General features: G+C 39.9%; 1 protein-coding gene across 1 annotated transcript in view; it reads left to right on the plus strand.

Moving 5' to 3' along the window:
* The window catches only part of SGSM1 (small G protein signaling modulator 1), a 136,814-nt gene that overhangs the window by 78,947 nt on the left and 42,385 nt on the right, over positions 1-15,482 (plus strand). The window contains exons 4-9 of the mRNA XM_018560993.1: positions 1,372-1,534; positions 4,196-4,348; positions 8,474-8,541; positions 11,067-11,212; positions 12,722-12,853; positions 14,283-14,407. Coding sequence (XP_018416495.1) covers positions 1,372-1,534; positions 4,196-4,348; positions 8,474-8,541; positions 11,067-11,212; positions 12,722-12,853; positions 14,283-14,407 — 787 coding nt within the window. The remainder of the gene's footprint in view (positions 1-1,371; positions 1,535-4,195; positions 4,349-8,473; positions 8,542-11,066; positions 11,213-12,721; positions 12,854-14,282; positions 14,408-15,482) is intronic.

Here is a 15,482-nt window from a genome sequence, read left to right on the forward strand (position 1 = left end):
CAGGTCACATTTTTTCTAAAGCAAATACAAAGTAATGCTTTAAGTTCACTTTCTTAATATTATGATTCGTGAGATGACGAGGGAGCGCGACGCCGGCCTCCCGGGCCAATCAGAATGCCGGGCGCTGCGTCATTACACGCTACCCAGCTTCCTGATTGGCACGGGAAGTCGGCTCCATGCTCTCTCATCACAAGTGACGAGAGAGCATAGAGCTGTTTCCAGGCCAATCAGGAAACCGGGTAGCGTGTAATGACACGCTGCCCGGCTTCCTGATACAGGAAGTACTCGTGCTAGGTATCGGAGCATTTGGGCGAGTACGAGTACTCACCCAAATACTTGGTATCGGCACCGATACCGATACTAGTATCGGTATCGGTGCATCCCTATATATAAGTATACATTACGCGCAATTAAATGTTTCTTTCCTGGTATTTTTAGGACTTGCATGAAACTTATGTTATTATGATATTTAGAAATAAGGGCAGTCTGCCACCCTACCTAAAAAATTGTACACTAAGAGCCATGTCAACCTTCTATAGATCCAGGCTTGGTGATGGCCAGATCAATCAATCAGATTGAAAATGTTTCTTTCTAGTGCAGATTAGAAACTGTAAGCAATACTCAAACTGGATGCAAACGGTAAAACCTTTTACTTTCCAGCACACACATCTAGTTCTCCAGATATCTTATAACTCTCAGAAGTCAGCTCTTGGTCAGTGAGACCAGGGGTGTACTAAAGGTAGTAACTCCATGTCTGTAGCAGCGTTCCAAATTAGTTTCAAACCAGTTTAACTTGTTGCAGTATATGCTTAATGATTGCTTCTTTGATGAAAAGCTTCTGAATGATTCTAACTTTTTTCATTTCACATTCAGTAAGACACTGCGTCTTTCCCTTGCTATATTTCGCAAACAGTAATAAAGATTTATGAATGAATCATAACAAAACAATTGGCTCTGATTCATCATGTTACTTCCTTTTCTCCTAAGGTGTGGGTGTTAGCATCTGCTTAAGGTATAGCAAAACGTCTAAAAAAAAAATGACTTTGTGTATATGGAGGAGCTTAGCGTATGGTTATTCATGTTTAAACACAAGCAGAATTCTGTTTAATTGCTCATTTGCTTTATTTTATATAAAATGTGGGTGGCTGCAGATACAACGAACACAAAATACTTGTTAAAGAATAAACAGCAATGGAAATAAATCATTTGTTGGAAAAATGCATAGAAGAATAACAACTTTTATATTCTCAGTCTTAGAAATGAATGTATAATACTGAAAACCATGCTGTTGTTTTCTTGCAGCTGTGGTTGAAGTATATATATTGCATTGAAATGCGTCATACTTAAAGATGTGCTCTTTCTTTCTTGCAGCTGCGGTTGAAGCATGTGTACTGTATGCATTGAAGCGCAGGGCTGCTGGCTTCTTGCGAAGCAATAAAATTGCAGCTTTATTTATGAAAGTGGGGAAGACCTTTCCACTTGCAGAAGAGCTTTGCAGAAAGGTGCAAGAGCTGGAACAGCTACTTGAATGCAAGTAAGTCGTTTACTAATCGTAAGGTCTTTACTAAAATGTCCTAGCTTGTTTTGTTAATACAAAGATCATTCTGAACTTGCCTTACATTATAATAAATATACTACTTTGGGCACAATAGTCCTGAAATAATATGTGCGCAATATACATTTAGGTACAAAAAAGTTTCTATTGCAAAAGTAACAATATATGACATTACAACATACAGTATGTCACAACAGAAACAAAACAAAAAAACAATAAGAAAAGCTAATACTGTGTTTCCCCCGAAAATAAGACCTACCCTGAAAATAAGACCTAGTACTATTTTTGGGAATTGCTAAAATATAAGACCTACCCCAAAAATAAGACCTAGTTGTGACCATTCCCAGGGCCGGTGGTGGCATAAGGGGGAACTTGAAGAGCTGCGGGAGAGAATCAGCGGTGCCAACGAAGCAGGCACTAGAGGAAGCGAGGCAGCAGTGGAGGGAGAAGAGCCCCTGCCTAAGCCGATGCCTCCTCTATAGCACCTGCTCCTGTCACAGGTGGAGTGATACCAAATGCACTCCGCCAGTGAGGAATCAATAGTGAAAGCGCATTGACTCATTCTGGCCAGCAATTGGTTACCAAAGACTATTGTACATAAGTGTGGATTGTTGTACATTTAAAAAAAATAAGACCTACCCCGAAAATAAGACCCTGTGTGTTTTTTTTGAGCCCCAAAAAAATATAAGACAGTTTCTTATTTTCGGGGAAACACGGTATAACCATAATTAAGAAAAGTTGCAGGGTAACCAGCAGGGAATATGTACAATAATGAAAGGATAAACACAGAGGAGGAAAAATAAAAAAAACAGCAGGTGGGTAAAAAAAACTGGATAACATGAACCCCACTGCAGGAGCCTTGCAACAGCTACTAAACCTGGGGAAGCATAGTGACCATCAGCTGGCACATTAGGTAATGTGAGTAGCCCTGGGTGCGGGCGGTGCGAAAAAGATAACAACATGCAGAAAAAGGGAGACAAAAGGAAGGACTGCGTGGAGGCTGCAGAAAGCCATCAAGCCCCCAATAAGGAACATATCATCAAAGAGAAAATACGGAACGGTCTAGTTCCAGCGGGCAAACATAGTCCAGCCAAGGAGACCAAAGTTTCAAATAGGAGGAAAAAGTGTCTTTCAAGACAGCCATGAGTTTCCCGTGCACCGTTATACCAATAATTCTCTGTTTGACCTCCAAAAAGCTCAAGGTCGGTTGTTTCCATGCTCTCGCAATAGTCTGAAGGGTAGCTAAAAAGATAAATGTGACCAATTTTCTACTTCTCTTCGAATGCTCCATGACAGGCCTACCCAGTAACACCTCCCAGGGGCTCTGCAAAAAAGAGCAATGGAAAACCATTCTCAGCAAGTTATAGACCCGTATCCACAGCTTTGGCACCTTTGGACATTGCCACCAAATGTGCAGGAGTGTGCCCCAAGCAGGGCATCCACGGAAGTACTAAGGGGAGGCTCCAGGCACAAATTTGGAGATCCTGCCAGGCATCATGTAACAACAGAATAGCACTTTGTGCTATTTGGCCAGGGTATTGGGAGAACATGTCGCTGCAGAAAGCCAAATATCACCCCAAACTGGCATCTCCAAGGACTCACCCAGATCCCGCTTCCAAACCAACATGTATGGAAGCTTAGAACCCCCCACCGAAAGTGCCAGGGATAGAAATAGATATGAGCCCAGCCGAATGAGGGTTTGATTTACAGCGAGATGCAAATGGGGTAAGGGTGCGAGGGCAGCCCCCACAATGTTTGAGAAGTGAGCGAATGTAACTCTGTATCTGAAGGTACCAAAAGTTTTCTGAGATGGGGATCCACAATATACATTTAAAACTGAATTCATGGCAAACAGCTGAAAATACAGATTATACACACTGCTCGTTAAATATCTAGTCAGCCAATCACATGGCAGTAACTCAGTGCATTTAGGCATGTAGACGATCTGCTGAAGTTCAAACTGAGCATTAGAATGTCAAGAATCTCTATGGCTTACAGAGAATGTTAAGAAAAAGAGAAAAAATCCAGTGAGCAGCACTTCCCTGGGTGAAAATGCCTTGTTGGTGCCAGAGGTAGCAGAGAATAGCCAGTCTTGTTCAAGCTGATAGAAAGCCAACAGTAACTCAAATAACTACTCATTGCAACCAAGGTATACAGAAGAGCATCCCTGAACACACAACATATCGAACCTTGAAGCAGATGGGCTACAGCAGCAGAAGGCCACTCAAATTCAGGTTTTTATACTGCTTGCATTTTACAAAATACATTAGATAATATAATAATAAATATAGAGAGCACTTGTCAAACCTAAACAGCTTTAGATTCTCCGAATTATGCAGCATGTTCTTATTAGTGATCATTACACACCATGTTGGACAGTTTTTTGGACTAGTAAAGACAGAGAAAATATAAAAATATGACTTAGTTCAAAAACACATTTTCCAGGACGCTTTACAGTGAGGGCCCTCTGGCATTCTCCTCTACTGAGTTATTACTCCAATTTTGTAAGTGGCAACAAAAACTGCCAGTACAGCTGAACACCCCTCCTCCAAAACTCTTTCTAATGTTTATACTTTTGCTCTGATGTCTACTACTAATTATTTAATCTATGCCATAATTCTGTCCAATGTTGTTTTACAGAAAGAATCAAATGCAAGGTGTCCAGGAAAGTTTGAGGAAGATACAGAGGCTTCCAAATCTGTCCCCACAAGCTATCAAGCATTTGTGGATTCGTACAGCACTCATTGAAAAAGTGTTAGATAAAATTGTACTTTACCTAGTGGAGAATTGTAGGTAAGAGACAATGTAGAAAATGTTGAGAAAACCCGTATCTATATTTGATCTTTTTCTAATTTTTAGATTTACAGTTTTGTTTTATCAGACTAATAAACAATTATTACTCAAGATATCTTGAATACAGTTGTGGTGGAGTAGTAATTTAATTTCTCCCATGGAAACAAAAAAGGGTTGGGCAAGCTCTATTCATGAAATTATTGGAATTAGTGCTTTCACTGGTTGATTCTGCCGAATAATACTGTTGGCAAAACTAACGTTAAAGGAGAACTATGAGGCGAATGCTTTTCACTCACCTCATAGTTCTAGCCGACCTGTGACAATGAGACTGTCACAGGTCGGCTCAGTAGATCGGGAAGTGAGCGAACACATAGAGGGCAGTTTCTGCTAGGCCTATGAAGTCAAGGAATATAATTAGGACTGCTGCTTCCATTCATTCAATAGCTGTTCTCAGAATGAAAGAAGAACTCCAGGATTTTCTATAATTTGTGTTAGTTTAGTTTATTTATTAACTGCTCGTTTGTGTCTGGGGACAAAAATAACAGTTATACTCACCCAAAGCTCTGAGCCGGCTTCTTCTTAGACCGGTCCTTCCAACTCATCGGGCTTAGAGCTTGGGATGAGTATATCATTGTTATTTTACCACCTAGACACAAATGAGCTCTTGCAATGTGGGGGTAGCTCCACTGCAAGGGTTAATAACAAAAACTTCCTGGAGTTCTTCTCTAGGGTTCTGTATGTATTGTCATTTTATAATTGTAAATGATTACATTTTACTTATATTAAAACTGCTTGCATTGTGTCAGATTGTAACTATCGTCTTTAAAATGTATTTCCACCTTTGCAGTCACACAGCACACCTAGAAATAATTAGAAAAATGATTCTGTTTTAGCTGTTTCTGTGGAGCAGAATTATACATGGGTCTCTACAGGCAAGCTCCTATTGCCTTGAATATATATGGCAATGTGCAGAAAATGGACAAACATGGACATTTTTCTTGAAAGTGCATTTATTTTAGGGCTGGTACTGATTAAAATTTTCGTGTTCGATTAATTGAATTTTTTTTTAATCGATTAATTTCGATTAATTATAACGCACATACAGATCCAACTACATTGGCCTATACACATACAGCACAGCAATGAAGTAATAAAATGAACTAGGATCACATTAATCCAGCACGTTATTAATCTCACGTGCCCCACTCAATATGGCCGCAAGTGTACATATTACAGTGGTGATTGGAGGCCATTAAAGTGGTTAGTCCCGCCCCTCGTTATTTTTAAAGTGCCCCTAAAGGAGGGCGATATGATCAACTACCCCAGCCGTATGCAATGTGATCAACTACCCCAGGAGGGTGATGTGATCAACTACCCCAGGCGTATGCCATGTTCATCCTCCTCGTCCTCTCAGCTGATGATCTTTAACTCCAACCCCCATCAATAACCAATAATCACCCTCCCTTCCATGCAGGGTTGGGGGATGGGCAGCATTATAAATCGGGAGTTCGTTTGGTTTTGGGGAAGAAACAGACTTAACTTGTTTGCCTCTCGACAGCCAAAGGAAGCTGCAAAGTGAGAGATTGAGACTTTCAGTTTTGATTCTCCGATTGGTTGGCAGCGGCACTCCTCATTCCAGGAGCAGCGAGAGACGGGGGCGAGGAGTCCGGTGACGTCACGGACATCGACGTCACTTGACTACTCCACCTTCCCTTCGTTAGCCGACAGAGCCGCTTGGGGAAGGGGGGAGGAGTCCGGTGATGTTGATGTCCGTGACGTCATCGGATCTCCGACAGAAGACCCTGTAGCCGGCGGAGAGGTGAGTACCGATCAAAACATTTTACGATTAATCGAGGAATTAATCGTTAATTTCCGCAGCCCTAATTCTTTTTACTATGCAAAGCCCAAGCCTTGATATATATAACCCTTTGTTAGGACATACAGGGGTTGATTTACTAACCTTATAAACACACCACGAACGTGTATACACCTCTGTAGTGTGTTCCCTCCCAGCATGATCTATGGGTGGAATCTAAACACCTTTGTAGTGTGTACACACCCAGCAGGTGTGTTGTGCAAAGCCCTGCCCTGAATTGCAAGGTGATGTTGTGTAAATTAGCTCTACATTGTGTTGCTTGCGCTGATGAATGCAGGAATGTAAATGCATGAGCTAACCATTTTTGTCTAAACTGTGAAGCAGCATTATATATGCATCATGTGCATGATTTTTCCATAGATGGCATTAGTGGAAACATGCTTATAGAGACTTTTTGGTTGATAAATACGCTTTGCTGTGTAAAAATCACACGCACCTGGTGCGTGCGTGTGTTTAGGTTAGTAAATCACCCCCAGAGTGTTCAGATCTAGCCACTGTGTTGCCTTGAGAAAGTCACCCTAAGCAGCCCTGAAACATTGGCTGTATTTGACCTATGTAAAGTTACACAAATAAGGCCCCTTTCACACTGGCTGATCAGGAGAGGATCCATCAACAGATCCTCTCCTGATCAGAGAGGCACGGATCTGATATCACCACCGTGACATCCGTGTCCGTACAGTTTTTTCCTCCATCTTGCGATGGAGGAAAAAAATGAAACTGCCGGCCCCCATGCAAGTCTATCTGATGCCGGTCCGGCATGATCCGGTCTGTTGAAACGGATCAATGATCTGTCTGTTTTTCCGGACCGAGCTAGAGCTAACCGGGTGTAAACAGACACTCGTCCGTTTAAACCCGGCTGCCCATAGACTTCCATAGAGCGTCCGGCTAAAAAAACTTGACATGCCATCCTGATCGGACTGGTCATGTGAAAGGGGCCTAAAGCTGTGCTGGTGGCTCTTCTTCTTTTAAAACACAACCAGAGACAAATAATGTTCCTCTGCTCAGGAAAAATTATGATTTATAATAGGACCAGCAATGGTTTATAAGAGGGCTGGTGAATAAAAACTATGAATGTCCCATTGAAGAAAGAAGGGTAAAGGGACTGGAGATGTTTAGAAAGGATCTCTCCTAAAGCAATTCCCTGCAGAGTGTAAGTCACCCACCCAGGCTACTTAATTTAGGGTCAGCAAGTTAGGCCTTGTTCACACCAAAAGCGTGTGCGTTCCAGAGCGGTAGCTGCTGGAACGCACCGCGATCGCTGAGAAACTTCCCCCCGCATTTTGGGAGGGTGCGTGGCGGTGCATTGAATTTAATGGCACCGCTTCCCCGCCCGCAGTGCGATCGGACGCGTGGCAAAACGTTGCAAGAGTTACGTTCCTCTGCAAACGCAAAAAATAGAGCAAGCCCTATTTTTTGCGTTTGCAGTAGAACGGAAAGCTGGCAAAGTTTTGCCACACGTCCGATCGCACTGCGGGTGGGGGGTGGTGGGGGCGTGAAAGCGGCGCCATTGAATCCAATGCACCGCCACGCCCCCTCCCAACCCAAAACGATGGGGGAAGTTTCTCAGCGATCGCGGTGCGTTCCAGCAGCTACCGCTCTGGAACGCACACACTTTCGGTGTGAACAAGGCCTTAGGCTAAGGCAACACTGTAATTTAATCCCTTGCTATTGAGGTATTTAACCTTTTGTTGGCAGTCATCTAATTTTTATTTATAATTCAAGATGTGTATAATATGATGTACAGTATCAAGCTGCTCTCAATACTGCTTAATACATTTTAGCCAAACATTTTAGCAGATTGGAGAAGGTTTAGAAAGTCATTCACGTTTTTATTGCTGTCTGGACCTTCCTATCCTGGTGAACCCAGTCCCCTTATTTGGCGCTACATGGATAAAAAGTTATGGGACATCTCCCCAATGCAGACCTTTCCAAATTCAATGGGTTTTTCTTCTGTATACACTGGCTGCATGCTTCTTTCATGTTAGCCCTGAAGCTTACATTTGTAGGCAGATTATCATATGTGTTTCCTCTTGTATGCACTTTAAATTACAAACTAACCTACCATGGTTATTTAATCATTTGTCTTAATAATACCCAGTGAGAGAAAAGAGTTATTGACACTACTTTAAAAAAATATGGATAGCTTAATTCTATTGAACATAAAGGATGTATAATGGTCGTTGTGCAGCTTTTGGTTTATTAAATCTGCTGTAGATTTTAACTTCTGTCTTTCATTGTTGATTTTAAAGCAAATATTATGAAAAAGATGCACTTTTAATGGATCCAGTGGAAGGGCCGATCCTTGCCTCCTTGCTAGGTAATGTATTAGATGCGCTTGATGTTTGCAGAAATACTCATTAGACAGCCCGGCTAAAGTAGGCTCCAAGGAATTAAGAGCACAAAGTGTCCAATACATTGATGTTAAGGGGTGGCTCATGAGAACATTTCCCCTATTATTAATTTAAAAACACAATTTTCCCAGGATGTTGCAGCACTCTTCAGTATAATTTGCTGCTGCTTTAAAGTAATTACAGATATGAGTTATTTGCTTTGAGTAAATTTAAATAGCTAAATAAATGAGCCTTTTAGTTAAATCTACTTCTCTCCCCCCCTCGTATAAACAGCACATTTCTGTACCCTGAATTATATCCAGTTTCCCAGGTCATATTTTGGAATAAGATAGACAGTACTTATCTCATTGCACAGGTATTTACCAGTATCTGAATTCTTGGTGCTTGTCCGAACAGGCTTACCTTAGTGCTCCTATGTTAAACAATACTCCTAAAAATAAAGCACCCTTTACCTGCCTAAACCCTTAAAAGACTACTATGGGGTAAGTGTTTTTCCCCATAATTCTCTTTAGGGTCATGGGAGGACATATACTCTTACAGTTTCTTTGTTACAGGACGGCTCTAACTATGAGGATGAACCTCAAAGTTCTCCTTTAATATTAAACAAGACCCCAAAACTTCACCTGTACTTTAACCCTTTTCCTCTACACTTGATCCTAACACTTACTCTAACTCCTAATATGAACCCTTAAAGTGACATTAACCCCTTCGTGACTGACGACGTACAGTGTACGTCGCCAGCATCGGGGCTGTTTAAACAGACACTGCTAAAGCATTTTGGGGTTTTTGTTTTTTTTTACACTTTTTGCATATATCTACTGCTTGCTAGCACTAGATATATGCAAAAAAATGTAGGCTTTAATTATCCTTTAACAAAGTCCCACATTGCAAATGTATAACTTTTAGAGTGCATTTAAGGTCAAAATGTTCATTGACAAGACAGAATGTGGTGACCCAAAATGATACAGTGATTACCAGAAAAATGGTTGAGGAAATATCTTCTAATGGGGTCCCTGCTTTGATGACAACTGTCTAAGAGAGGAATTTTATCAAGATATCCTGCTACAGGAAGTGATGGAAAATCTTTCAAAAAGGACAGAGACTGCAAAAAATAGACAGGGAGTTTAATCTTTCCCTACTCTGTCTAGAACAAAAAAAAAATTGGATATGAATACATTTTTATTTTACCCCCTAAACCCTGACATGACCCCTTAACTAAACCCTAACACTAAACTAAGTTGTTGTGCTAGATACTCACCAGGAACAGCCATGCCAAATGTTTCAAACTCTGTTTCTGAATATACTGGTGCCAAGCTTTTGTGCGGCAGTAACTACTGATCTGATTATTTAGGGACTTAACATTGTTTTAATCTCAAAACGTGTATATCGACAGATTGACACATTATTTTAAAATCTTTACCTGCATTTCCTCTGAAGGCAATATGATTCAATATTGCAATGCACTTACTGAAGTCTTACATGAATATTAAAATATTGTGCTGCCTTACCAACAAATCAAACACCCATGAGAGTAAACTTTCAGATATTTCAGGGGATGTCATATACCATGTATCAACTGCTTGTACGATAATAATGTGCAGAGTTTTGGTAGACATGTTGATCAAATTACATAAGCAGAGGTATGAGGAATCCAGGAAATATTGTCTGAAAAGAGGAATACTGTTGCCATGGCTATAGAAGAAAAATTAAATTGTTGGTAGCTGTAGAAAATCATGGTTGGCTGCAGATTGATAGTGAATGGTATTTTAATAGCAGTTTTGTGCAATGGCTAATTTAACACTTATCTATATAGCAGGATAGGCAAACTCTGGCCCTTCAGTTATAGTGAAACTACCAATCCTATCATGCATCTGCCTCTGGTAGTCATGCCTGTGGCTGTCAGAGTCTTGCAATGGCTAATGGCATTTGTAGCTGCACCACAGCTGGAGGGCAGAAGTTTGCCTACCCCTGCTATATAGTATTGAGTGCCACCTTAACATTCTCATGGGGGATTCTGCCTTCTGTCCTGAATTTGGCTGAATAAAGCATGTCTAGCAGTATGCTTTCACACCAATCAAACACACTGGTCTTTCCCTGAAGTGATACCACTCACTGGAGAACCCACTGGTCTTTTCCCTGTATTTTGCCCCCTACACATACAGATCTCACTAGCCAGTTTGTAAAAGAGCAGTTTATGCAAATAATCAAAATGTCTGTTAACATTTTGGCAAATGTTTGTCAGCAATTGTTTTCAAACATGTTCATGAAAGAAATGGGAATCACGTAATGCACAATGTTCTTAGATTTTATTATCATCAAGGGATTTAATGACAAGTTTTGTTTTTGCTTCTTGCTTGATACTCCACTTAATGCTGTTTCATCACCTTATGACAGGTATATACCGTATGTGTGTGTTTTTGTTTAAAATGATATAAATTCTGAAGTTGTCTATTTGACTAAATATGTCATAACTCTAATGAATGCCTTACAGTTGGTCCCTGTGCCCTGGAGTACACAAAAATGAAGACAGCAGATCATTTCTGGACTGACCCGTCAGCAGATGAACTTGTACAGAGACATCGTATCCACAGTTCTCACTGTCGTCAAGACTCTCCCACAAAGAGGCCTGCCTTGTGTGTGAGTGAACCAAGCTGTGCCATACTGTGACGTCATTGTGAAAAATAACTGTGCATCCTACACGACAAGACCACAAATATCCTAGCCTATGCAAATGCAGCTTATCTGCTGATCTGCTCCAAACCCATTAAAGGCAAACTCTATATTTTTTAAATTGGTGGCAAGTTCAGTCACATGCTGACATCTTATATCTCTTAGAGATGTCTTAGAGATCCTAGTTTCCTAGTTGCAGTTGTAGCCACTACAGAACTAGGTAAAAGGTGCTACAAAACCTTTTGATGATTTCTTCATAATATAATATAATTAATATTAGGGATGCACCGATACCTTTCGAGTACCAGTGCAGATACTTGGCATTTTCAGGAGAACTATCAGGGTTGCAGCGGTTGCAGCTGGGACCTAGCTCTGGTGCTCCACCACTGTGCTGCAATCATTAGCCGATATTGTTTTAGAAAACTGTCACATGACAATAAATAAAAATGTATCAGTACCAGTACTTGTAAGTATCAGTACTCGTACTTGCAAAACTGGTATCGGTGCATCCCTTTGTTTATATTTATAAAAACAAAATCATACATTAAAACGGAGATGTACAAATCCCAGGAGCTCTTTATGCTCTTTACAAATCACAGCTGCCTCCTAACTTTTGAATTTTTCTCTAGTCTAGTCTTGGAGCTGGAAAAGTATCGGTACATGTACTTGGACTTGTACCGAGTACTATACTTGGTATCGGTGCATCCCTAGTTAATATATTTGCTTATGTAGCATGTAAGCTTACATAGCAGTGCAACCACCATATTTTCTTCCCTCCAACCTCCTTTTTTTGCATAGAAGGTACCTTTAAATCATTGCCCCTGCCTAAAGTGAATTAGTACTTTTCACAGGAATATCCGGTGGCGGCTTGTAGATGGCTGTGGTTGCCAAATGTAACTCGACTCTGTTGTGCAGGCAGCCATAGTACTACATCTCCTATGACTGCTGGTGTCCCTTGCTACACATAAAGAAGAGTAAGGGAGGTGAGCAGAGTCTTACAATTATATGCAAGGTGAACATACTCTACTCCTTTAGTACAATAACCCCTATATGTGAGGGAAGTTAGAAAGATACTTTTGAAAGTTAGACTTTTATTGTGGCTTTTTGGGAGGAAGTAGAAACACAAACTATGCAGACAAATCTCTTGTCTAAGTGCCCATCCAACTTAAATCTTTGATTTGCCTGACACTGACTTTCATATTCAAGATATGAAGCACTTAGCGCAATGAAAGAGTCAGAAAACACATCTGGTGCTAGCACTCCTTAATAAGGCTGAAAGCATATTTAATGTGTTGTACTTGGCTCAGATGCAGTTCACAAGCACGTGTAGTAGGTTGCCAATATTTTCATAATCATGAGTGTCATCAGCTGATCTGTAAAATCACTTATTCACATATACGCTGATTTGCTTTTTAACGAAGCTACATATAATCTTAATACTTTTTGTAAGCGTTATTATTTCTTCTACATTTCTAGATCCAGAAAAGGCACTCGAGTGGAAGTATGGATGACAGGCCATCAATGTCAGCAAGAGATTATGTGGAATCATTACATCAGAATTCAAGGACAACTCTTCTTTATGGCAAAAATAATGTCATGGTCCAGCCTGTAAGCAGAACAGTCTGTAATTTGTAGTGCCTTGAATAATGGTGTGCATTTTCACATTTGAATGATGTGGAAGGAATTCTAGGCTATGTGCAGGGTATACCATGCTTTTATTTAAATGTGAAATGGTCTGCTCTAATGCAGGAAAAATGAATATGTATGTCATTTTGTAATAAGGGATTGATTTACCATAGGTAAATTGGCTGTTCACTTTACAAGAATACCCAATTGCGTGCAAGGGAAATTCCTCTCGCAATGTGAAAATGTATTTGCAAAGTGAACAGCCTGTTTGCCTTTAGTAAAGCAACACTGTGGCGTTAAGAATCTGAATACCTAGCAGCCAGTTTACTAATTCTAGTAAAAAATACACAAGCAGTTAGAAAAAGATTGAATCACATATAATTTTGAATAAAGTTAGTAAAGCAGAAAAAGATCTCTTCACTAGTACAATTCTTTTTATATTATATTCTGTGTAAGTGATAATTTTGCTGTTCTAGGATGGATTTTATGGGCCTTTAGACAGTTTTGTTAGCATTGAAAGTGATGAGTACATGATAAATTAGATTGAGTGGGGAGTTAAAAGTTCTGTCAACTTTTTATTTTTTGCTGTGATCCATTTGGGAAACTTTTTCCTCACTTCCTGTCTGTGTGACAGACATTATTATTATTATTATTATTATTAATATACAGGATTTATATAGCGCAAACAGTTTGCGCAGCGCTTTACAATATAAGGAAGACATTACAATCACAATACAATTCAAGACAAGATGATAAGGAGGGTCCATACAAGAAAAGTGACAGGAAAGTACATACAGAAATAAAATCACTGTTAGAATTTAGCTCCAACCCTTTGCCTCTCCATCCAAAACAAAATGATAACTTTTGATATCTCTGCAATTGGGATTTACCATACTGTAAATCCTTATGCCCCCATTCTCACACTATAAAATATTACCTCTTCTGGAACTCCACTATGTGGATCCATTGCAGCAAAGGTCTTACAACCATTTAGCCATCCCTCAGAAACCTCAACATATACAGTAGACACCTATTTTGAAATAGTTTATATTACTATAGGTACCATTTGTACTTAGGAAAACAAACGCTGGGATATTGTAAAGATTTGTTTGCAAAACTGATATTTCTTATGTATTTAAAATGGTTTAAGACAGGGATGTCCAAACTCCGGCCCTCCAGCTGTGGTGAAACTACAAATCCCATGAAGGATCTCTCTCCGGGAGTCATGTTTGTGGCTGTGAGAATCTCGCAAAGCCTCATGGGATTCGTAGTTCCACCACAGCCGGAGGGCCGCAGTTTGGACATCCCTGGTTTAAGATAAGTTGTTCAAGCCTTCATTGTAGGTGTAATTGATAAGCTCTTGCTCTAGTGGAAACTTGCCTGACAGTCATTTTATTAATTCTCTGTTTAGAGAGATGATATGGAAGCAATCCCAGGGTACTTATCACTTCATCAAACTGCAGATACCATGACCTTAAAATGGACTCCAAACCAGCTTATGAATGGCTCAGTTGGGGACTTAGACTACGAGAAAAGGTAACAATAAAATATCCATGTAAAATCGTAATTTTTCATTTTAATTTTCTAAATTGTTTTGTGTGGGGCATTTATGAAATAAATGTACCCAAGTACACAACAGTACTTTGTATAAGTGGTATGCAGGCAAAACATGTTTTAAATTTCACAGGGCACTGGACGCTGAAACTTCTGAATTGTGAAACATGGCAGATTTATGCACACACCAACCACTGTAATTTGATGCCATTTATGTATTACATTTTTTAAAAGAGTGTATCCCAAGCAAGGCTTATTGCATCCAGCTTTATAAACTAAGTATCCACTACAAAACACATAACCTGTACCAGAAATATGTAAGCTAAACAGCATTTCCAGGTATCTACCTTTAACATTGAAAGTTGTATCTCCCCCAAAATTCCAACAAAAGATGCAACAGGTTTGAAGCAGTGTCCCCTGTTGTAGTTTATTAGTGTGGGGGGACACTACTGTGGGCTAGGTGCTGAGACACAGAGGCATCTAAGCAAGTGCTATTATTTTACATTTTTGTAGCTAAGCATCATCTGCTTTAAAATGAACCCTCCACAGAGACCAGGTACAGTATTTCTGTTAGCATGTAAAGTGGTAATGGCCACTGTAATAATTTGATCTTTTGTCTGTGTACATCTGCTTTGTCACAAACCCAGTCCTTTGGCCTTTGTAATAATAACTTTAAAGATGAAAGCGCTAAGAGAATGACACATTATTATGGCAAAACCGGAAGAAGAATTGTGATTACAGAGCAGTTAGGAATCATTTAATAGTAGAATTACGTCTTAAGGTATCAGCTGAACAAAACTCTGAGCCTTTTTTAAAGATATTTCATAAAAGTTAACATGGCATTTCTCTGGAGGACATGCGTGACTGTTCAATGCCCTTTTGTTTTTCTTCTTGCAGTGAAAAGGCAAATGAAAAGTGTGAATAAATAATGAGTAACCTCTTCCTAATGTCTTAGGTTTTATGTCATTATTCTGGTGCAGGCAAACATCAGAATGATCAAATGAAAGTAAATCGTAATGAACTATTGTGAGATTATTGCAGCTTTTGCATAGTATAG

The sequence above is a fragment of the Nanorana parkeri genome, unplaced genomic scaffold (genome assembly GCF_000935625.1).
Source record: "Nanorana parkeri isolate BGI_ZX_2015 unplaced genomic scaffold, ASM93562v1 scaffold18, whole genome shotgun sequence".
NCBI classification, from domain to species: Eukaryota; Metazoa; Chordata; class Amphibia; order Anura; family Dicroglossidae; genus Nanorana; species Nanorana parkeri.